The 22,734-nt window shown below is 40.4% G+C and overlaps 1 protein-coding gene across 1 annotated transcript; it reads right to left on the minus strand.

Moving 5' to 3' along the window:
• Positions 1-7,903: 7,903 nt before the first annotated feature.
• Positions 7,904-22,251, minus strand: LOC131921928 (zinc finger protein 493-like). Its single transcript, XM_059276676.1, has 4 exons — positions 22,129-22,251; positions 14,753-14,879; positions 13,848-13,940; positions 7,904-12,166 (listed from the first exon to the last, which is right to left on the minus strand). The coding sequence occupies exons 1-4, from the start codon at positions 22,162-22,164 to the stop codon at positions 9,723-9,725; spliced, it is 2,700 nt and encodes an 899-aa protein (XP_059132659.1). The 5' UTR covers positions 22,165-22,251; the 3' UTR covers positions 7,904-9,722.
• Between the last annotated feature and the right edge of the window lie 483 nt (positions 22,252-22,734).

Below are 22,734 nucleotides of genomic sequence, written 5' to 3' on the forward strand. Positions count from 1 at the left end.
GAAGAAGCTGGTTCTCTCCTGGGAAGCTATGGCAGCATGGCGAGTAAGGTTAGCTGGTGGCTATCACTATTTCTCTGATCTCTATGGCTTTCACCCCTATATTGGCCTTTGTGTTTCTTATTTAATAAGACTGTTTAGAAATTCATCTACAATCTGGCAGGGTCTCTGTGTGTTCAAGGCCATAGTAGGGAACAGAGCCAAGCAAGCATAGTGACACATGCCTTTAATCCCAGTACCAACCATAGAGACCTGGAGGTCTGTACAGACAGTGACAAGCAAGTGAGGTAGCTGGGCTAAGATAGCCAGTGAGAGGGCAGAACAGCAAGGCAATAAAGGCGTGGGTAAGACAGGAAGTAGCTCACAATTGGAAACTGCAGAGTTGGTGAGGTGAGGTTGGCTGGTGGCTCTCACTATTTCCCTGATCTCTCTAAGGCTTTCACCCCTATATTGGCTCCATGTTTTTTTATTTAATAAAACCATTTAGAAATTTGTCTACATGTTCCACTTTTTCATTAATTTCCCTAAACCTGGGGTTACTGATATTAGGTCCTACATTCCCCTTTCAATTCCCATGTTTGTATAGTAATCTGCTGCATTTTCTCTTACTTTAACCCTGTGATTTGGAATGACTTGCATCGCTTTCAAACTTTTCCAAGAAAATCCCTACTCACCTGTGTGTTTTGGTACCTGGGGCACTCTCATGAATATCATCCATTTAAATCCTGATGACAGATTCTATTGTCCCTTAAAAATAACCGCTTTGCAGTTAGTTTTTTCACAAGGATTTGTTAAATTTTTAGTGGGTGTCCAGTTCCCTTAAAGCAGTGGAAATAGAAGAGCACACTGGAACTACCCTGTGCTTTTTTCTTTGGCTTGCACCCTGTCTTGATAGGCAGGAAACAAACCATCCTGTAAGTACAGTGCATCACCAGTTAAGTGATGGCCTGTTGATGCAGTGGACGCAGATAGAGGGATGTGGGAATGAGTGCCAGAGACTCCTGTGCTTGGCTAGCCAGAGTCCTCTATTTTCTATGACTGAGGAAGTGCAAACTGTAAGGTGCTCTCTTCAGCAGGTGGTCCTGCTTCTGGGCCATCACTAAGGTAAAGACAGATGTGAATCTTGGATAGGCAGAAAAATAAACCTACCAATAACCTAAGTCTGCTTGGGGAATGGGGAGGATGGAGTGACATGGGGAGGTCAGGGGTAAGGAGCTGAGCAGCCCTTGGCAGAGGTCATTGCAAAAAATGGGATTCTTCTGTTGTAGAATGTTATTTCAAGGTGTGTTACTTTTGTTTGTGCTCTGGAATGTTTGTTTAATGCAAAGATTGTTTGATTAAATAAAATTCACCTGCGGTTGGGGGGCTGCGTCAGCAACTAGCTGACAGGAAGTGGTAGGGAGGAGCTGGGTGAGAAAGGGTTTGTAAGGAGGGGTGAGGAGAAGCATGGGTGTTTTTTTGAGGATGCCAGCAAGGAGAGAAGGTGAGCTACTTGCTATTCAGCCTCTGAAGAGCAGAATTCCACCTTAACCTTTGAATCTTGAGTTCTTTAGAGGGAGAGAGCTTTAGTTAAGTTCCCTTCATGGCTTTGCAAGAGTCGGAGCTGGAGGGAACAGGTTTCCCTCCAGCTATGTACGGCCCTTGCAGCCTAACCAATGCTGGTAGTAGCAGATTTGCAGTTGCTGATTCAGACAGCTGTGGCTTAAAAGGCAGCAACTATTTAAATAAAGGACAACATTATTCTATGAAGGACATGGATATCTATGCAAATATTTAAAATTTTTTGTTTGTTTTAGGAGAAACAAAGGAATTGGTTGTCCTACCTGTCTTTATTTTCTGGCAGAAAAAGAGGACTGTAAGTCTACTTTTGATATCAGTATCTTAGCGTGAGAGCCCACAACTGACTCAGTTTCCCAGTTTGAATCTGAAGTCTATTCTGATTTAATTGAGTTCAGGCTTGCTTGCTTCAGGGCTATGAGAAATTCGTGATTAGCCCACAGAGTCTCTTTGAAGGGCTGTGAGAAAGTCCTGATTAGCCCACAGGAAGGAACACACTAGCTAGCTAGACACAGGCTGCTGATGCCAGCCGGAGGTACATTGAGATAGAAAATGAAACTGCCTGCTCCTTGACGCAAGGCAGGACAGACAGTGGTTGAATGCCTGTGCTGTGCATTGTTCTGTCTCTGTCCTTCACAACTGTATATAAGCTGGCTGTGAAATAAACTCAAGGCTGTCTGGCATTGACCGGCAGATCTCATTACTCTTTTCTGTCTTCTTCATTGTCTCTATAATCCACATGCCTCTACCCAGCTACCCAACTGACTGTCAGCAGGCCTGACACTTAAGTAACCCAGGATGTACCTAACACTTGGGTAGTTTTCTAGGTGAATGAGTTGGACCTGCCCATAGGTGCTACTTGTTTTTCATCATAAATGATTTGGTTACTGACACAGAGAAGATGGGAATCTTGAACTTATGAAGCAGATAAATTCCTCATTTTATAGCTGGGATGGCGATACTGATGTGGAGTGGTTTAGGTCAGTAGGCCACTGTAAACCCTCAACCCCAGTGAGACTTCGTGTTTCTACTGTGGGCTCCCAAACACTTCCAGGACAGTGGTGATGTGGTGTTGCCTGCTACTACTGTGTTGCTAATCACGTTTTGAGTGTTCCGATACTTGGACTGCAATTTTATACAGTGAGAATCACATTATTCAAAGGTGAACAGGCATTCACACATAAGTACTGTCGTGAGCACACCATGCAAGAAACGTGAACATGTTTGTGTCATTCTACTATGTCAGAATTTATTGAACAGTAAATTCACAAGGTGCAACACTTTGAAAGCATCAGTTTGCCAGATAATGCTAACTACCTAGGCAGTCTGGCTGAGGTAAATATACGTTCTTTTATTCTAATCATAATTCTAATTCAGACTCATATTCCACAGCATATAGAACACATTCTGTATATCTATATTTAAGTATATGTATTTTTAAAGAATTAATACATGTTACAGAGGCTAAAGCAGAGTAAGAGGTGCCCAAAGTGAGCTGACAGAAGTACAAGTAGAGTCTGTATTGACAATAAAACCCAAGCCAGCATAGAGAAAGAGCCGCTCCTGAGGTCAAGGGAGAGGCAAAGCTTTAATGTTGAGTCCAGCCGAAGCAGGAAGGGAAAACTGGGCCAGAGCAGAAATATCCAGTCTATGTCCATATGGGTGAGAAGTGTCCAGGCAGTCTGCACCAACAGCTGGGGACAAGCCCAGCAAAGAGATGGACCCTGTTTTTTGATACAATCTGTTAATCAAACTGCTTATGTAATAATTTATTACATCTTTCTTAAACACTGTATTGTGGAATTGTTTATTTCTTCTCTGTGCCTTCTTGGCCACATTTAATCTTCTGACCTAAGTACTTCTTCCAGTATCTTCTGTAGGGTTGGCTTTCAGGATGTAACTCTTTAAATCTGTTTTCATCTCCTTTACCTTTGACAGTTTTGCTGGGTATAGTAGTAGGGAGTGGAATCTGTAGTCTTTTAAAACTTTTATGACACCAGTTCAATTCCTTCTGGCTGCCATGGTCTCCACAGAGAAACTTGCTGTGATTCTAGTGGGCCTGCTAGTGTCTGTGACTTCATCTTTCCTTCTTTCTGATTACAAGAGCCCCTTTGTTCTGTACATTTATTGTTTTGACTATTATATAACATGAATATTTCCTTCTCGGGTTCCATTAGTTGTTCAATATGACTCTTCAGTCTTCATAGGCACCTCTTTCCATAGATTAGGGAAATATTCTTTCATGATCTTGTTGAAAACACTTTCCATGCCTTTGACCTGGATCTGTTCTCCTTTACACCCTTTATTCATGTTTGGTTCTTTTGCACCATACTAGATTTCCTGTGTATTCCATTCTTGCATTTTTGGATTTGACATTTTGACTAAGTGATCCATTTCCCCTCCTTGGTGTCATTTCATCTAATCTGTTGGTGAGGCCCTTCTCTCAATTTTTTTGTTTGAATTCCTGAATTTTACATTTCAAGTTTTATTCTATTTTTGGTTTGCTTTTCAGCAATCTTAGCCCTTAAATAATTTTCTTATCTTGAACTGCTTTCATTATTTCATTCAACTGTTTTTGTGGTCTTTGTTCTGGTATTTATTCATATCCTCTTTGAGTTCATTGGTCATGTTTACCATTGCCTTTTTGAAATCATTGTCCTGTCCATCATCTAAATCACTTTTGAGGCTACTAATTTTTGGTGGAAACTTGTCCTAATCAGTGTCCGATTGCTGTGAAGAGACACCACGACCAAGGCAATTCTTAAAGCTTTCAATTGGCAGCTTGCTCAGTTTCAGTGGCTTTGCCATTATCATCATGGTGGGGGCATGGCAGCACTCATGACATTGGAGCAGTAGCTGAGACCTATGTCATCTGCAGAGTAAGCTTTTGAAACTTCAGTGACACACTCGTTCCAAGGCCATACCTACTACAAAAGCACACTTAGTCGAATAAGGCCACACCTCCTAATCCTTTCAAAGAGTTCCACTTCTGGGTGAATAAGCACTCAAATAATTGTGCCTATGGAGGCCATTCTTATTCAAACCACACACTTGTTTTTGGCTTGTTCATGTTTGTGTGTTTGCAATGGCACCTAGGAGACTGGTACTATGTCTTGATAGTAAAATCTTGTTTCTTTGTTTGAACTTCTGTCTCCTAGTAACTGAATGTGTCAGGTAGTTACCAGCTGTATTGGGCTTAAGATTCAGTCTTGGGCAATTCAGTTGCTGATGTCTAAATGGGGTTGCAGAACTACCTTGGCTTAGCTCAAGCTAAGTCCAGAAGCAGACCTTTTGTGGTTTGAGGACTGCAATCTTCAGGAGCCTGAGGAAGGTGTTCTGGGAGTTTTCCTCAGATAATGGGTGCTGGTGTGGGATTTCCTACCTAAAATGGAGTGTTAAGAGTATGGGGAGTCAGGTGCAGGACAGTGGTCCTTAGATACATTGCAAGAGTGGATCAAAAAATTACTTTTTATGATATTCCATTATTTTCTCCACTTACCAACACTGCAGTCAAGATTTGGGATGGTTTACCAATTCAGCAAATTGAAAAAGCCAAATAAAGTTGAATAAGTTGAAAATATGTATCCCTGTTAATTTCATAGCTCTTAAAGTACAGGTAATTTGTTGGTCACAGGGTGGTTCTAGATGAGTTAGTTAAGACTGAAAAAGGCATCCTTTATGTGGGTGGCACTATTCCATGTGATGGGCTCCTGAACTAATAAAAAGGAGAAATGGAAGTAAGCACAAGCATTCACCACTTTCTTTTTTTATTAAGAATTTTGCACGATTCAATTTTATTTACCCTCCCTCACCCAACTCTTCCCAGGTTCAACCTCCTTCACATCCTACTCATGACTGTTTCCTGTCTCCACCTGCCTCCAAAGGACAACTTGTCCCTTCTAAATATTCTTGTACGTGTGGCCTTTCACTGGAGTGTGGTCAACTTATTGGTGGCAACACTGAGAAAATTGACCTTTGCCACTCAGCAGTTAGGAATTTCCCATAGGACTTTGGCTAGTGGTGGAACTTTGTGGCCAACTGCCCAGGGTATACAGCTATTTAGTCTGTCTACTGTTGCAGTCTTAGGCATGGCATCAAATACCCTGACTTTATACGTGCAGGTGTTCTGTGGGTCCGGAAGACACTGCTTTATTGTACTTAAACTCTTTCCATCCCCTCCTCCACAATACCTAAGCCTTTGGAAGAAGGGGTGGGGTATATATGTTCAATTTGGTACTGGAAATTATACAGTCACTTATTCGCTGCATGTTGGCCATTGGGGGTCGGTGCTGACCATGATCTACTGTATCCAGAAGTTTTGTTGATGAGGGATGAAATGTCTTAATCTTTGGCCATACTTATCAGTTATTAGGAGTTGGTTTAATACTATGTCCACTTAGCACAGTAACAGTAGTTAATTCTCTCCTAGGGTCTATGAGATATCGAACTGTAAGTTCTTAGTATGATAATGGGTAAGTAAAGAGGGGTTGGAAAGCCTGTAAGAGCCAGAGCTATTAGATGTCTTCAGCAAAGCAGTATCTTCTAAAGATAACAAGGTCACTGAACAAATTAGCTCCCAGCAGCTGTTACTACATGCACAACACCTACACAAGATAAATCCAGCCAAACTAGTATGGATCAGTGAGGGGCCCGTGAATTACTAAGCTTAGCTGTAGAGCTATTGGCAGTAGGTGGGTGCTGGGGAACGTAGGGTTAGCCTGAGAAGCTTCCCATACTTGTGACTTGTACTATACCTCTCCATATACAGGCTGAACTCAGTGGACTAAAGATATTTTAGCAATGGACTTAGTTGGGAGAGAAAAGAGAAGGTAGTGATAGGAGAGAGATTTGCAGGAAAGGAATGGGAAGAGAATATGGTTAAGACACTATATACATGAACAATGCTTTGAAAAGAAATAAAATTATCTTTAAAAAAAAAGAGCTGTAGTTTTGGGAAATATGCAAGATTGACTAGTTTCAGTAGAGATCAGTTTCATGAATCTGGCTGTAATAAAGTTTATAGAGGGACATCATCTTATTATGGAGAAAGAGTGAACCAAGAGAGAAGGGTACTTAAAAGTCTCTGGTTCTAAAAGCCACAGAAGCCTGCATCAATGTAACCCTAGGGAACAGAAAGGAGATGCTCCCTGGAGATTCGATAGGGTGAGACTAACCTTGCATCTCCCACTTGCATTTGCCATGAATACTAAAGAGGAATTCTGCAGCGGCCTTCCAAACCTCCCTTTCTTTCCTTTATCATACATCTCCAATAATTAGTTCAGTTACTTGTTACTAATCATTATTAAACTTGAAAGCACAGAGGCCTATGTTGATGTAACTTCAGGGAACAGAAGATGTCTGTGAACTATGCGTGTTCAGTGCCCATGCAGATCAGAGAGGGAGTCACATCCATTGTAACTGGTGTTATTGATAGTTGTGAGCAGACATAGGGATGCCGAGAACCAAACATGGGTTCCCTGTATGAGAATCAATTTATTTTAACCATTGAGCCATTTCTCCACACCTCAATAAAGAACTTTGTACTTGGTGGGTTAGTAAGGACAAATGAACTCTCCTGTATCTCCTGCTAGTTCCTATGCTGTGGTTAAGATGCTTCTCGGGGGTTCCTCTTTTCAAAGAGTAATGGTGTGTCTTCAGTGCAGTTTTTTCTAGTTGTGTTATTGTGATTAAGGAGTCAGTCTGTCAAGATTCTCTTGTGAAACTGAATATAACTGTTCCCTAAGACAATTACAACACGGGAAAACAGCTTTTAAAATGACCCAAGATAGAAATGCTACCTGTAGCTGGGCGTGGAGGTGCACACTTTTAATCCTAGTACTTGGGAGGCAGAGACAGGTGGATCTCTGTGAGTTTGAGGCCAGCCTGGTCTACAGAGTGAGTTTCAGGACAGCCAGGACTTTTACACAGGAAACCCTGTCTCAAAAAACCAAAAAAAAAAAAAAAAAAAAAAAAGAAAGAAAAAAAGAAAAAAGAAAATGCCACCTGTGAAAGAATGAGGTGGCAAAGACGGTGTGTATCTATGTTCTCCATAAAGATTGACAATAGCTCAAACAAAAAAAGAAAGTAAGATTAAAGGAACAAATGTAAATCATGTTGCTATGGAAGTTTCAATATTGTCTCTTTTTAAGTAAACTCAATTTTTTATGCCTTTTTGGATATGTGCAAATAAGAACTGAAATTACCATGATTAATACTTGAAGAAGTAGCTAGTAACCAAATCTGTCCTATCTCCTGAATGAGTGTGTGTGGCTTGTGTCCCTGATTCAAAATGGTTCTAGTTCCATGAAAACAGGGATTGTGTTGTTAAACAAAAACCACAGTTCTCACCTGAAAGGAAATGAGACATTGTTTATTTTGGAGCCATATATGAATGACATGTGTTATGTTACCTATCTCTAGACACAAACGAATGCCTAGTCACTACAAAGGGACCCAACAACAAATGATCCTAGGATTTTACCACATCCCAAATTGATGAGAAAAGTGAATTTATTGGGTTTTCTTACAGACCAAAAGGGAAGAGTTACTAACAATTGGGGGATCCCAAGGGGGAAATCCGCCATAAAGATCATGGCTCAAGAATCCAGATTCAGGTTAGCCAAGTACAGACCGACAACATGGTAACAATTTCAGGAAACATTTGTAGTTATAGATCAATTGATGCACCCTGAAAACATTGTCTAAAAGAACAGGTTTGTAGATTACAGCAAAGGGAAGTCTCTGCTATAGGACTCAGGTGTTTTTAGCTGACGCTAGGGGCCTGATTCTCCACTCTAAAAGACATTGTAACATTCTTTCAGTAGGAAGACTGATGATAATTAAGGTATAAAATTGAAAAGCCTTTACATGTCCACTGCTGTCTGACTTTGATGTCTGTTGCTGTGATAATGCCATGACTAAGACACAACTTAGGAGAGGAAAGGGTTTACTCCAGTTTAGGAATTCGAAAACCAGTTCGGCCAGGGAAAGAGCTCACGGGAGAAATCTTGAGGCAGGAACTTAAGTATTCTGTTTACTGGCTTGCTCCCTCTGATTTCTGCTTGGCCAGAATTCTCATTCACCAGGACCATCTGCCCAGGGGTGGGACTGGGCATTAATCAGCATCCAGGGTCCCATAGCCACATCTGTAGGCCAGTCAGATCCGGGCAACCACACAGCTGAGACTCCCTTAGAAAATGAAGAGGTGTGAAGTTGAACAGTGAAGCTTACTGAATTCTTTGGTGTTGACTGAGATTTGAAATATTATTAAAGGGTTTGACACATTATTTATATGTGTAGTTTCTCTCCAGTATGAAGTCTCTGAGGATAATTAAAGTATGAAAAACAGCTAAAGGCCTTGCCATATTCTTTGCATTTCTGTGGTACTAATTCTTTCATGCTTATGCAGTGGCAAATTATAACTAAACACCTGCCTATATTCCGTATATTTTCTAGAGATTCTCCTAAGTGTGAATTCTCTGATGTTCAGCAAGAGCTGACTGACAAATGAAACCTTCATAACATGCTCTACTGTTGAGGTCGCTCTTCAGTACCAACACTTTGGTGTTAACCGATAGAGCCTCTAAAAGGCTTGTCGATTCATTCACATTTGTAGTGTTTCTCCCCAGTATAACTTTTATGGAGGTTAGAAAGTGTTGAATTATTTATTAGTAAAGCACTTGCCACATACTTCACAAGGGTTAGGTTTCTCTCTGCGATGGATTCATTTGAGTTGGATAAGGTCTGAATGATAACCAAAGGCTTTGACACACCCCTCACACTTGCAGGGTCTCTCTTGAGAATGAACTCTGTGACGTTTTTTTAAGAATTGAAGACTAAAAATTTTCCAGCATTTTCCCATGAATAGTGTTTCTGAATAGAATGAATTACCTTGTGCTGGGTAAGGATAAAACGTCTAGTAGAAGCTTTTCCACATTTGTGGTCGTTCTCACCAGTATGATTCTTTTGATGTTTAGAAAGTTCTAAGTGAGTACAAAAGACCTTCCTACAGTCTTCACACTTGTGTGATTTCCCTCCAGAACTAGTTAGTTGGTGTTGTTTAAGGTTTGGAGGACAGAAAACATTTTGCCACATTCCTTACACAGGTTGATTTCTCTCTAGGAATTTGTGTCGAGGTAAGGATGGATAAGTTAAAAACTTTCCACATCCTACACACCAGCAGAATGAATATTCAGGTGTGTAGCAAGTTCTAAGTGAGCACTAAAGACTTTGCCACACACTTCACACTTGTAGGAATTCTCTTGAGAATGAATTCTTTGATGTTCCTTAAGGCGAGAAGGATAGTAAAACATCTTTCCACATTCCTCACACTTGTAGGGTTTCTCTCCAGAGTGAACCACCTTGTGCTGTGAAAGGTATGAATGAGTGGAAAAGGCCTTTCCACATTGCTCACACTTGTAGGGTTTCTCTCCAGTATGAATTCGCTGGTGTCTAGAACGTCCTGAGCGCGTACAGAAGTCCTTGCCGCATTCTTCACATCTGTATGGTTTCTTTCCAGAATGAATCGCTTGGTGTTCCCTAAGGATTGAAGGATAGTAAAAGGTCTTGCCACATTCCTCACACTTGTAAGGTTTCTCTCCCGTATGACCTAATTTGTGCTGAGTAAGGTATGAGTGAGTATAAAAGGCTTTGCCACAAATTTCACACTTGTAAGGGTTCTCTTGAGAATGAATTCTTTGATGTTCCTTAAGGCGAGAAGGATAGTAAAACATCTTTCCACATTCTTCACACTTGTAGGGTTTCTCTCCGGTGTGGAATCTCTGGTGTTTAGAAAGTCCTTTGGGAGTACAAAAGACACTGCCACAAATTTCACACTTGTAAGGGTTCTCTTGAGAATGAATTCTTTGATGTTCCTTAAGGCGAGAAGGATAGTAAAACTTTTTGCCACATTCCTCACACTTGTAGGGTTTCTCTCCAGAGTGAACCACCTTATGCTGAGTAAGGTATGAATGAGTAGAAAAGACTTTCCCACATTCTTCACATTTGTGGGGTTTCTCTCCAGTATGAATTCTTTGGTGTCTAGAACGTCCTGAGCGCGTACAGAAGTCCTTGCCGCATTCTTCACACCTGTATGGTTTCTTTCCAGAATGAATCGCTTGGTGTTCCCTAAGGATTGAAGGATAGTAAAAGGTCTTGCCACATTCCTCACACTTGTAAGGTTTCTCTCCTGTATGACCTAATTTGTGCTGAGTAAAGTATGAGTGAGTATAAAAGGCTTTGCCACAAATTTCACACTTGTAAGGGTTCTCTTGAGAATGAATTCTTTGATGTTCCTTAAGGCGAGAAGGATAGTAAAATTTTTTGCCACATTCCTCACACTTGTAGGGTTTATGGCCAGTGTGAACTATCTTGTGATGAGAAAGGTATGAATGAGTGGAAAAGGCCTTTCCACATTGCTCACACTTGTAGGGTTTCTCTCCAGTATGAATTCGCTGGTGTCTAGAACGTCCTGAGCGCGTACAGAAGTCCTTGCCGCATTCTTCACACCTGTATGGTTTCTCTCCAGAGTGAATTGCTTGGTGTTCCTTAAGGACTGAAGGATAGTAAAAGGTCTTGCCACATTCCTCACACTTGTAAGGTTTCTCCCCAGTATGACCTAATTTGTGATGAGTAAGGTATGAGAGCGTATAAAAGGCTTTGCCACACTCTTCACACTTGTATGGTTTCTCTCCAGAATGGATTCTCAGGTGTTTAGAAAGTTGCCAGCAAGTTCTAAAGACCTTGCCACATACTTCACACTTGTAGGGTTTCTCTTGAGAATGAGTTATTTGATGTTGCTTAAGGTTTGAAGAACAGTAAAACATTTTGCCACATTCTTCACATTGGTAAGGTTTCTCTCTAGTATGACCTATCTTATGCTGAATCAGGGAAAGATGACTAGGAAAGACTTTCCCACATTCTTCACACTTGTAGGACTTCACTTCACAATCAATTTTCAGCTGTTTAGAGACTGAATGGAGTGCACAAAAGGCATTGCCACACTCTTCACACTTGTAGGCTTTCTCTCCTGGATGAATTCTTGGGTGATCAGAAAGCATTGAGCAAGCACTAAAGACCTTAACACATTCTTCATACTTGTAGGGCTTCTCTTCAGTACAAAATCTCTGGTCGTTAGAAAGTTCCATGGGAGAACAAAAGTCCTCGCTACACACTTCAATCTTAAAGGAATTCTCTTGAAAATGAATTCTTTGATGTTCTGTAAGGTGAGAATGACAATAAAACAGCTTTCCACACTCTTCACAGCTATAGAATTTTTGTTCAGTGTGTTCTACCTCGTGCTCAGTAAGACATGAATAAGTGGGGAAGGCTTTTCCACATTCTTCACACTTGTAGGGGTTCTCTCCAATACAAATTCTCTGGTAGCTAGAATGTCCTGAGCAAGTACAAATGGCTTTGCCACATTCTTCACACTTGTAGGCTTTCTCTCCTGTATCAATTATCTGGTGTTCAGAAAGTACGGAGCAAGAATCGGAAGCCTTATCACACTCTTCACACTTAAAGGCTTTCTCTCCTGGATGAATTCTCTGGTATTCAAGGAGTGAGTCCCAATCACAGGCTTTGCCACATTCTTTACATTTATATGGTTTTATATCTGGTGAGTAAAAGTTGACATGTGAATAAAAACTGAGTAACATTCTTATATTTACAATGCTTACCTTTAATATGGGGACCTTTACTCACATTTTTAGAGGTAAATGAGAAATCACAGATTTCTCCACCTATACTCACTGCAGTGTAATTGAGAACATGCAGTGAGTGGAAACAATATAAATTTCCACTGAAAGAAGAGGAAGACAAAATAGAATGCAGAAATAATGGAATATTATTAACAATTTAATAGCAAAGGAAGATGTACTATCAATAATAATGAGAACTCTTAAGGGCATTATGTTCACAGAAATGAACCCATTAAAAATGTATAAATTGTATGAACAGAGATAGATGAAAAATATAAATAGCTAAATGTGGAAAATATTACATTAATGGTGATTGCCTGAGGTTGGAAGAATGTAGAAATACACATTTTATATCCTTAGTTTTAATTTGGAAGGCACAAAATATATACTGTATAACAAACTCTCCATAATATTAAGTATGATATTTCATGGAGTTAAGTCAGGAAGCTATATGTTGTATTTTCACAAGAAATAAGTATCTAAAAGAATCAAATCATGAAAAGAAAAAAGTCCACAAGTTCACCTATAATGATAGAACCTTTGCTAAAGGCACATATCAGTCAAAGGCTAAATGACAGAATCAGCCCCATGTCTAAGATAACACAATCTTAACAACAGTCAGTGATGAGATGCTGCACAAGGCATGGGAATCAGAGACGCGTGTGCTCGTGTGTACATATCAAGTGGAAACACACACTTCTGATGTTCACAGAACCAAAGCTCCCTGATGTTTTTTAATCTTACACTGTCCTAAAATGTTTAGTATTATATACTTCATCTACATATAGCTTACATGTAAACAAATGATTTTAGACAACCTGGACTCTAATAATACAGAAAATAAAGTTGTAAAATAATGAAAAGAGAATCCTGAACCCACTAAATCCTGAAAAACAACTGATAAGCTATTAAAAACATTCTTTAGACATGTAAGGTTTTAATCTAGGAAAATATACCCACAAAGGGCTTGTGTTTTAGATCAGTAATACTGAATATATGAGAGAAAAACTTTGAGAATACATTGCAATCATTCATGGCGATTTTGAAAAGATTTAAATTAGCATACATGTAAGTGATGTGAAAGAAATGTATTTGTGGGAGCTGGAGAGATGGCTCAGAGGTTAAGAGCACTGAACTCAGAGGTCCTGAGTTCAATTCCCAGCAACCACATGGTGGCTCACAATCATCTGTAATGAGATCTGGCTCTCTCTTCTGGCATGAAGGGATATACACAAGCAGAACACTGTATACATAATAAGTAAATAAACTTAAAAAAAAGAAAAAGAAATGTATATGTGATTATATTGTATGATAATGGACTCCCACGTCTTTAAACATAAGTATAGGAAACAGTCCGTTACAATGCAGACTCTCAGCAAAATGACAATCTTTGTTGTCACTGTAAACACAAGCAGAGCTCTCTGTGGGGAACAAAGCTTAGACACTTAAAGCATCATATGGTAGATGAATAAATGAATAAATGAATGGAATATCTAAAAATTGATTTCCATCACAGTATAAGAAAGAGTGCACATGGTAAAGCCTGGCCTTCTGTTGGAAAGCTCACTCTGTCCTCTAACCCTCATTTCTACGCACCTGTTTGTATGGCAGCTGCTTGTCTCTTCACGTCTGAAGGCTCTTGTCTTTGCTCTAGAAAGGTGACCAGGTATGGCTTAGAAAAAGCAAGCCCTGATTGTGGGGAAAAAGAACAAGATGGTTGGTGTATTATTCACCTGGGAAATAACATGTCTACTCCAGGATTGTGCCCTTAGAGGGAAAAAAGGATATACTCAGCTTCAGTTTGTTCATTTACAAATAAATAAATAAAATTAAAACTTAAGGGTGTGCCTCATGTCTGTGAATTCCTAGCATTACCACCAGAGTAAAGGATACTTTAAGAAAGAGCCAGGTTAAAAAAACAAGAAGAAGCCGGGCGGTGGTGGCGCACGCCTTTAATCCCAGCACTCGGGAGGCAGAGCCAGGTGGATCTCTGTGAGTTCGAGGCCAGCCTGGACTACCAAGTGAGTTCCAGGAAAGGGACAAAGCTACACAGAGAAACCCTGTCTCGAAAAACCAAAAAAAAAAAAAAAAAGAAAAAAAAAAGAAATAAAAACAACAAATTGTCTTAGTTACCTTAACAATCTCCCTAATTCTTCCTTAGATGTAGGCCATCACCCTCATTGTTGGAAAGTACAAGCTCCCATGAGATGTTTTATAAAAGGAATTTAATGTTGACCTTGAATTAAGAATCCAATATGAGCCAGGCATGGTGGCACTTAATACCAGCACTTGGGAGGGAAGCAGAGACAGGAGGATCTCTGAGTTCAAGGCCAGTCTGGTCTACACAGAGTTCCAGAAAGCCAGGACTACATAGAGAGACTCTGGCTCAAAAAACAAAACAAAACAAAAACAAACAAAAAATGAAAAAACCAACCAACCAACAACAACACAAAACCCACACACATACACAAAAAAGAATTCACTATAGATGCAATCCTCACCCAGGAACACAAGGTTGCTGTAATTCTCCAGCATCACATCCCTGTACAGACTCCACTGAGCAGGGCCCAGGCATTCCCACTCCTCTGCAGAGAAATCAATGGCCACATCCCTGAATGACAGCATTTCCTGAAATACAGAGAAATAAACAATAGAGTATATTAATTAAAACCAACAACATAGACACCAATAGGCATCCTGTGCTTATGAATACATTCTTAGGAAGTATAGCAATAACAACATTTTGTTAATATTTAAAATAATTAGATATCACTAACATTCTTATATATTTTCCCCTTTCCTGCTTTCTGTGATGAAGATTTATCAGACATGTATTCGTGTATTTACCATATTCATAAGCAGTCTTTGAACTCATGACAACTTTAGCTTAGTCTGCTGAGTACAAGAATGATAAATTGTGATGCTAATTATTATTTTCCCTTATTGTAGCTGGAGAGTTTTCTCTCCAGCTCCCGCCAAGCCCTGGCCGTCCGACAGCCCACTTATAAAATAAACACACAGATGCTTATATTATTTAAACTGTTTGGCTTAATGGCTCAGGCTTCTTGTTATCTACTTCTTCTATCTTAAATTAACCCATTTCTATTAATCTATAAGTTGCCACGTGGCTCGTGGCTTACTGGTACCTTACATCTTGCTTGTCATGGTGGCAGCTGGCAGGTCTCTCCCTCTGTCTTCCTGTTTCCTTAATTCTCCTCTCTGTTAGTCCCACCTATACTTCCTGCCTGGCTACTGGCCAATCAGTGTTTTATTTATTAACCAATCAGAGCAACACATTTGCCATTCAGAACATCCCACAGCACCTTATTTTTATTTTTTTACATTTTAGTGTTGAGTTGCTTTTCATCTCATTGCATAAAGTTCTCCAGTGGTCAATGACAGCAATACATTATTTTTTCCTATGGTTACATAATAGAAAATCAGAGATTTGCATGTTAAAGGGGGTATTCTGTAATATTGTTACAGGTAGAATGTGCATTTGTCTTTATATCAATTTTAGAGTGGTCATTTCCTCAAACATTTATTTTTTAAGTTTAAAATGTCCAAAGTCCTTAGGACAGGTGTGGTGGTTCACATCATTAATCCCAGCACTTGAGAGGCAGAGGCAGGTGGATCTCTGTGAGTTCCAGGGCAGCCAGGATTATATAGAGATACTTTGTCTCAAAAAACAGAACAAAACAAACAAAAACTCTGTTTTCTCATCTTCTGTAATATATTACAAAATGGTTACTTATAGTCACCATTCTGGGCAACATTTGTCATAGCTTTTTCCTTCTAACTATTTAAGAGCACTGACTTGTCAACATTTCCCAATGACTACCTTTCCTGATGTCACTGACTGATGGGAAAAAAACATTATTTCTCCAACTTCTATAAGTTAAAATTCTTGTGTACTTGTCTTTCTCTACCTAAAGTAATAATTTCCTAGCTCTTCTATATTGACCCAAATTACAGGATTTGTGTGACTGAACAGTTTCACACTGTAAACATGTGCACCATAATTTCATTGTCAAAAAAATCAAGTAAATTACAGAACTCAGTTTTCAGCCATGTTTGGGTGACTGTGAAACCACAGAAACGAGAATATAAAGTAAAGTTGAAGTATTCATGCTATCAGAATATTGAGGTCAGCTTTGTAACTGAAATGAGCAAAGGAAGCTGCTAAGGATCAGAAAAACAAACATAGTAAAATAATATTTACACTTGCTGCAGCATCAGTAAAAACAGGAAGTAACCTTAGAAAAGCAGCCGGAAGTGTGTGCAGCTCTGACAACATGGAAATGTGCAACTGTGTAGAGCATGCATCCTAGGAGGATGGTAATTCTGCTCATTTTAATGATACCACTGAGACAGGTGTTTAAGAACAAGAATGATATAGTTATTGATTCCTGTACTATTTCCACTTACTTATGATTTCTTTTAAGCTTCACTCTACATTTTTATTAATTTGATAACTTTCTGTTAATCATTTCCCTTTACTGTATGGATTCAATATATGAAGCCAACTAGTTGCTTAGGAAACGCCATCTTGCTCTGCTTGCCACATACTACTCATGTGAGGACCAGCAAGGCATGGTTTGAAGGATAGCCTCCAATTTCCTAGTTCCTTTCTCAGGTTAAGAGTAGAAAGGCATTCAATTTCTTACAACACATTTGAAGGTCCTATAAATTCAAGCTCACGACGGGTGGTCACTGGTATTCCCAAAGACCAAAGATCAATAAGCATCATAAAGTATACAATTAGGAAACATGAACCAGATCAAGAAAAACAAAATACTCCAAAGATGCCCTGAACACCCTACCTGTAGTAATGACCTAAAGGAGAATTCAGACAACCAAACAAAAAGGTAAGATAATATCTGCAGACATAAAATAGGAAATCAACCATGCATATGAAAAGCACAAGGACAGATCAGAAAATGCCATAGTGAGGGGCAAACAGTACAGGAGAGAACAGTAGGAAGCCTCAGCAAACAGGAAGCCTGCCAGAGGTTAAAGAGCATGAAGAGAGACATTAAAAATACTGAAGGCCTGTGGGGTGACTCGGCAGGTAAAAGCCCAGTCTAACCACCTGAAGTGGAACCCTGGTACCCATGGTGCAAGGGTTCTTGAATTCCCCTCCTGCTTAGGCACAGCATGGGGGTCCTAAACATACATACAGACACAATGAGGAAAGAAAAAGAAAAGACAGGAAAAACAAAAACAAAAAACAAAAAAATAAAAACCAACCTGAAGAGAGGGTAAAGAATTTATGGAACACTACACACAGAATAAAGGAAAAGAAGGAAACCAAAATGATGTCACATGTCTGTAATCTTAGTTCTTGGAAGCTGTAGGTGTTCAAGGCCAGTCTCATCTGCATAGGGAGTTCACAGCTAGCCTGTGATATGTGAAGAAGTCCCTTAAAAAAAAAAACAAACCAAAAACACATAAAAGAGAAAAATATTTTTAAGAAATGAGGTCTTTAAGCTTACATTATGTGAAGTAAGTGATGGACACCAACTAAGACTTTCCCCAAACTCCAGTCTAGACAACACTAAAGAGAGTCACAGAAGGCTAAGCAAGTTATGTAAGCAAGAATCCTGAGGGGGCAGACAGTGGCTCCTCACCCAGAAGGCACTTCTGTAAAATCCCACTGGGTTATCTCAGCAGAAGCAGCAGCCGGCGAAGCTGATACCTCACACATGGTGGATAAAACGAACACGCATGATACACAAACAAAGCTTCGTAGCTGCTCCCAACAGACCTGGAGAGCGAGTGGAGAAGGCCACAGAACAAAAGGCTTGTCCCCGAGCCTGGGGGAGCTGCAGTGAAGAGAAAACTCTATATGGGAAACAGTCTTCTATCTAAACAGCAAGAGGAGGAGGACTTTGGGCCAACAGAGCCCTAAGGTCTCACTGTGTAGTTCTGGATGTCCTGGAACTCATTATGTAATGAGGCTGGCCTTAAACTCATAGAAATCCCTCTGCCTCCCAAGCACTGGGATTAAAGGTGTGTACCACCTTACCCAGTCATTTCTTATGAAAAGAAAATGAGACTCTGTTGAAAGCATCTCAACAAGTAAGAGGTGAGAAACCCATTCTCTACTGTTCTTTACCTATGAGAGGGCCACTAGTCAGAAGGTGAAGTTCAACTTTCCTTCTTTTGAATGAAGGCTGGTCCTAGACACAAGTCTAAATCAACAGAATGGAGCGAGCAGAAGTCATAAGAACTCCTGCATATCATGTCTGTGTCCCTCAGAGCTACTCTGACATAGATACCTAAGAATCCTCAGTGCCAGGAGCTTATGGGGAAGTCAAAGCTAGACACAAAGAGAGGGCTGGATTCCCAATTAACTTCTAGCTATTACTGATTCCATTTTTGGACATAGAATGTCTATGGATTAGAGAACATGCTACCTTAACATACCAGGATTATGATAAAGTAGTCAACCCACAGGTCTCTGGCCCAGCTCTTGACTCACATGCAACTTACATACAGCTATCATTAATTCTCATTTTTAGTCAACACATTTTACAATACTATGACTCAGAGTATATATTTCAAACACTGAAAATGGTATGGGAGACCATAGCTAATGTCTTTATTTGAAACATGGAATACTTGTTTAGACAACATATTAGTTTCTAAAGAAGTAGCACATGCTTTATTCTGTATGTTCAATGTGTAAATGTAACAGTGATCTTAAACTTTCAGTACAACGTTACTCCATGTTCCTAATAAAATATTAAGTGCAGTCCATCTTGTCAACAGTAGGGGTTCATTCTTTCATCCATCTGATTTATTTTATGTAGCTATCTCAAAGAAGATAATAACTGCATGTATTTGAAAGAATCTGCCAGACAATCTGACACATACTTTTATTTTTCAACTCAAAATATGTCACTGCATTTGAAAACAACTATGGATAGACTCAAACACAGAAATATTTATAAACCAAAAGGAGAAGATGATGAAAGTCTGTGCTTCTCATTTTCATTCCTTGCATACATTTCTGTCTCCTATTCAAATCTATACAAATAACTTCTGTATCTTCTCTCCATATTCTCTAACATATGTCACAAAGATCAGCAGAAATGAATGTCATCATCCTGCAAACTTTCCCTTTGGAGTTTTCCAAGTACAACACGTCTAACACAACGTCACTATATGAGTTTCTAAAATGAGTAAGTCCTTAGTAACTCTTTCCCTCATATCATCGTTTACACAAGCATTGGAATACAAAGACAAGAGCCTGTAAGGAAAAGGACAGGAATGCACCCCGTGGGAGACCCGACTCCTCCTGAGAAGAGGAAGAAATCCCTCATTAGCAGTTTACTGGCTGGATGTGAAGGACACCGGAGGACGTGGTTGTCACTGTTCACATGCAGAGCTGGAGTTCTGTTCTGGCTAACTATAAAGAAATGTTCCACACACTGTTGAACCTGTTGTGTAAACTGGGCAAGCCATTAAAGCTGCATAGAAACAGAGAGGAATGTAAATCATGGAGGGCTGCATCAGTCACAACTTCAGAGTGGAAAAACGGGGAAATTATAGAAGTCTCAAATGAGATGGAAAGGAGCACAGACTGGAAGCATTCAGGAAAAAACACAAGAAAGCAGCATGAGGTCACGACAGAAACTAACAAAGATTAATATCCAAAAGTAATGAATGTTCTCTGCAAATAAGCAAAGCAGAGATTTTTTTTTCCCCACACAGCAAATAAAACCAAGTATCTAATCGCCAAAATTGAATGACTTTAACAAAAGTAAGTTAGCAAGAAAAATATTAAATTCTATGTTAAACAGAGTCAACAGAACTTCTCAACCATGTGTAGAATTTTTGAAAATCAGCAAAATGTCAATTGGATGGATTTCTGTCTGGTTGCTGGTACCAAGTCAGATGACAGGAACCATAAAATACATTTAGTGCAGTCATAAGTTATTGTTTTAAAGTATATTTGACATGGCTCATTTAGCCTAGGCTGACCTTAAAGTCTCTAAGCGGAGGGTAACCTTGTACTCCTGACTCTCTGCTTCCACCTCCCAAATGCAGATGGCAACATTTCACCATGGACTATGCTTTGGTCAGGTGTTGTGACCGCAGATGACGCATACGTGAAGGGTTGACAAGTTATAGTGAGCATGCGCTGCATCATCTTTACTATGTAAGAAAGCAGCTTTGATGCACAAGGCAGTAAAAACAGAATGTTATTTTCCCACAGATTAGTGACATTAACTAGGAAGTATCTATATTAATTATAGTTACAAAGTCTACAGAAAATTCTGGTATGTAAGATAGGGTGCTTTCAAGACCACATGCTTCATATAAAACTTAGAAATAAAACATCACACACCGAAATTAACCAGACTCAAAGTCGGTACAACCTCAATGAACGTCTATACAGTTAGAAAAGCCAATCCTGGAATGGAAGCTGTGGAGTTTCACATTCATTTAATACTTTAATGAGAAAAGTTTAATAATTTTTTTTTTTTAAAAACCCTTGTTTCTTTTGTTGTTGTTTTGTTTTTTAGTTTTTTGAGACAGGGTTTCTCTGTGTAGCCCTGGCTGTGCTGGATGGAACTCACTCTGTAGCCCAGGCTGGCCTCAAACTCAGGGATCCACCTGCTTCTGCCTCCCAAGTGCTGGGATTAAAGGCACGTGCCACTACAGCCTGGCTAAAAAACAAACAAACCATTTCCTTTGAGTAGACTTTAATGCTTTAAGCCAGTCTCTAGCACATAAACACTTGGTTTTATTGAAGTGCAACAAAATAGGAAACAACAGAAAAGACAGGGTGTGGAGTCCACTGTGTAAACATTACAGGACCTCGAGTGAACCACAATTCTTCAAATGCAAGAACTGTTAAGGGAGAAGCATGGAACCCAGATACCACAATCAGTGACAGAGTCAGTTTTAGAGAGTTTAGACACTAGACAATGGACAACGATAGAAGAAAGCGTGTGATTAGAGAGCAAAGCAAACAGTCTGTTGTGTGTGTAGGGCTATTTCTCCTCCCCAGAGAAACTCAAGCACCTATGTCCCTTTGCTAGCAATCCCTAGACACACTTCTACCCTCACATCAACTCATCTCGAAATTCTGCAAAGGAGTCCAAGCCAATGACATCATAATCCCTGATGAAACCGGATGAAGTATTCTCTACTGTTTTTAACTCTACAATGTAGGATCAGTAATTTGTTTTGCAAAACTCGAATCTCCCCCTTGAGAGATTCTACATGGCTTTACGTGGGAGCGTCAGAATCAGGATTCAGGTCACAGTGGTGATCATGAAAGATTCCTATTCAAAACAGCAGTTCATAAGTCTAACAATCTATTCCAATGACAATGAGATTAACATCCTATACGTCAATGTCAATCACCCTCGCAAAACTCTCCGTCCTTGGAAACTAGTAACTTGATGAACTTCTATCAACTGTAACAATACTGTAAAGCAGGAGGGGGCCAGACCTCCATTTGGTCTAGGTGTCCTGAGAAAACTGACAACAGACGGGCAAGCGTGGGTCAGCTAGTAATGAAACGCCTCCATAGCTAATCTGGAATCTGTGACCCCACCGGCACCTCCAAGCGCAGGCTCTTAGCCGACCCACCCTGCTCGAGCAATCCTGGATTTCCCACACTTCCCAATTCCTTCCCTACCAAGCCAACCCTCATAACAGAAGCTCCTGGTGGGCCCAGGCAGCCGCCCCCTGCTTACAGGGCGTTCATTTCCAGCACTACACAAACGCCCCCTCCCCAGCCCCAACGGGCATCTAGTCGCCGGGGCCCAGCCTAGGTCCGCAGAGCACCACCAAGTCGGTTCTTCCCTCCTCCGCTTCCTCCGAGCAGGATCCGCCCATCCCGCACGGTCCCTCCGACCTGCAGAGATGCGCGGCAGCCTGGACCAACCTCCATGTCAGAGACGCGACCCGAGCCCTGAGCAAGACCCGAGAATCGCCCAACTTTGCGAGCAGAGGCGCTGGTGCAGACGCAATGCGGAAGTGCCCTTTCCACAATGGCTCCTCGGTACGCGGTACAGCGGAAGACTACGTTTCCCACAAGTCCGTGCGAAGGCCTAGGCCGGGGAACACAGGCTGGGGATTTGCGTGTTTCCTGTGTTTTCTTCTCCTCGAGCCAGTGAGGAGCGAATGAAGTCAGGAGCCGCAGCGTTGTGCCCGGCACTGGGAGGCAGGCTGTTTTTAAAATCCCGGATTCACTACAGGAGATGTTTGAATGTGAGTCGAGCTTCTGGCAGTAATGTTTATTAGGTTTGCAATTTATTGCTGGTCAACATGTTGCGTTTCAAAACTTAAAAGTCTACTTACTGTGGGATCCTATTTCCATGTGTAAAGTTCACGTTGACTCCATTTTACTTTAAAATAACTCAGCAGAAAACGATATGGAAATGACTACTATCTCTTTAAGATGATTTTTGAAACCAGCCCCATGTCCCCCCCACCCCGCCCGCCCTGTCGTCGCAGATGT

This window comes from Peromyscus eremicus, chromosome 11, assembly GCF_949786415.1.
Source record: "Peromyscus eremicus chromosome 11, PerEre_H2_v1, whole genome shotgun sequence".
In the NCBI taxonomy this organism is placed as follows: Eukaryota; Metazoa; Chordata; class Mammalia; order Rodentia; family Cricetidae; genus Peromyscus; species Peromyscus eremicus.